Consider the following 1,186-nt stretch of genomic DNA (forward strand, 5'->3'; position numbering starts at 1 on the left):
GCATCGTCGGCGTCATCTTTGTCATCTTTATCGTGCTGTCCTCCCCGGAGAGGAGCGACCCATCTGGAGGCGGCCATGGCTGGGTGTGGCTTGACGCGATCTACACCATCAGCTATGTGAAGCTCATTGTGACACTCATAAAATACACGCCGCAGGTGCTGGTGAATTATCGGAATAAGAGCACAAAGGGATGGAGTATTGTGCAGATCTTGTTGGATTTTAGGGGGGGTGTGTTGAGTATTGGACAGCAGGGGATTGATAGCTGGTTGCAGGGGGATTGGAGCGGGATTACGGGAACCCGGTCAAGTTTGCGCTGGGGAATGTGAGTATGATGTATGATGCCGTTTTTATCACGCAGCATTATGTGTTATACAAGGGGGGGGAGGGGAAGGATGGGGAGGGGGAGGGGGTGTTTGGGGCGCGCCGGCACGAGGAGAGGAGGATCGAGTAGGGCTGTGGTAGAAAGATGCTGCCTCGAGGCGGCTGGGATATACCTTATGGCGGCTGAGATGCCCTGGGCTGGTCCTTTGGGGCAGATGGAGGTTCGGGTGGTGCCGTTCAGAGACATGGTAGACCTAGACGGTCTGGAGTTTGGGTAAACAGTGGGAACGGGTCTTTCAGGATGCTAGATGGGGGAGAGAGGGAGGAAGAGGCAATGGGGGAGAGAAGACACGATAAGATACCCATGATCTGTCAAAGCGAATACATAATTGCTCCGTTTGGCTTATTCACCACATAGGACATCTATCCAGCAGACTGGAGTGACGCCCCACACAACAACCCTGTTTGGGGATGTGGTGGGTTATGAGAATTTAAGCATGAAAGAAGGTGAGGGCCAATATGGACAGGGTACTGGAGTTGTTGGAAGGTGGGTGGGTGTGGAGGGTGGTATGTATGTATACCGTGGTTGCTCCCTCTAGGCTGGCTAGCCTAGGGAGTGTTGACGCGTGCTGGTCGTTCACAGCTCGTCAGTCCAGCCCATGATCGAGGCCGCAGAGACTCTTAGTCTTCTTTGCTGTCACATTCTCGCCATGCTAAGGGTTCTCATGAACAGACCTGTCTCTCTACAGCGGCCAACAGCTCTCATCAGGGATATTTCAACTACAGTATGATGACAGAAAAGCGAAACTCTTTATGATCATCCCCCTTTAAATCAACAGCTCGCACTCAGGTGATTAAATACTCA

At 52.4% G+C, this 1,186-nt stretch overlaps 1 protein-coding gene across 1 annotated transcript in view; it reads left to right on the plus strand.

The window, feature by feature from the left end:
- Positions 1–326, plus strand: part of PODANS_2_3300 (uncharacterized protein) — a gene marked incomplete at both ends in the record, with an annotated part of 721 nt that extends 395 nt beyond the window's left edge. The window contains one exon of the mRNA XM_001911039.1: positions 3–326. Coding sequence (XP_001911074.1) covers positions 3–326 — 324 coding nt within the window. The remainder of the gene's footprint in view (positions 1–2) is intronic.
- Between the last annotated feature and the right edge of the window lie 860 nt (positions 327–1,186).

This window comes from Podospora anserina, chromosome 2, assembly GCF_000226545.1.
Source record: "Podospora anserina S mat+ genomic DNA chromosome 2, supercontig 2".
Taxonomy (NCBI): Eukaryota; Fungi; Ascomycota; class Sordariomycetes; order Sordariales; family Podosporaceae; genus Podospora; species Podospora anserina.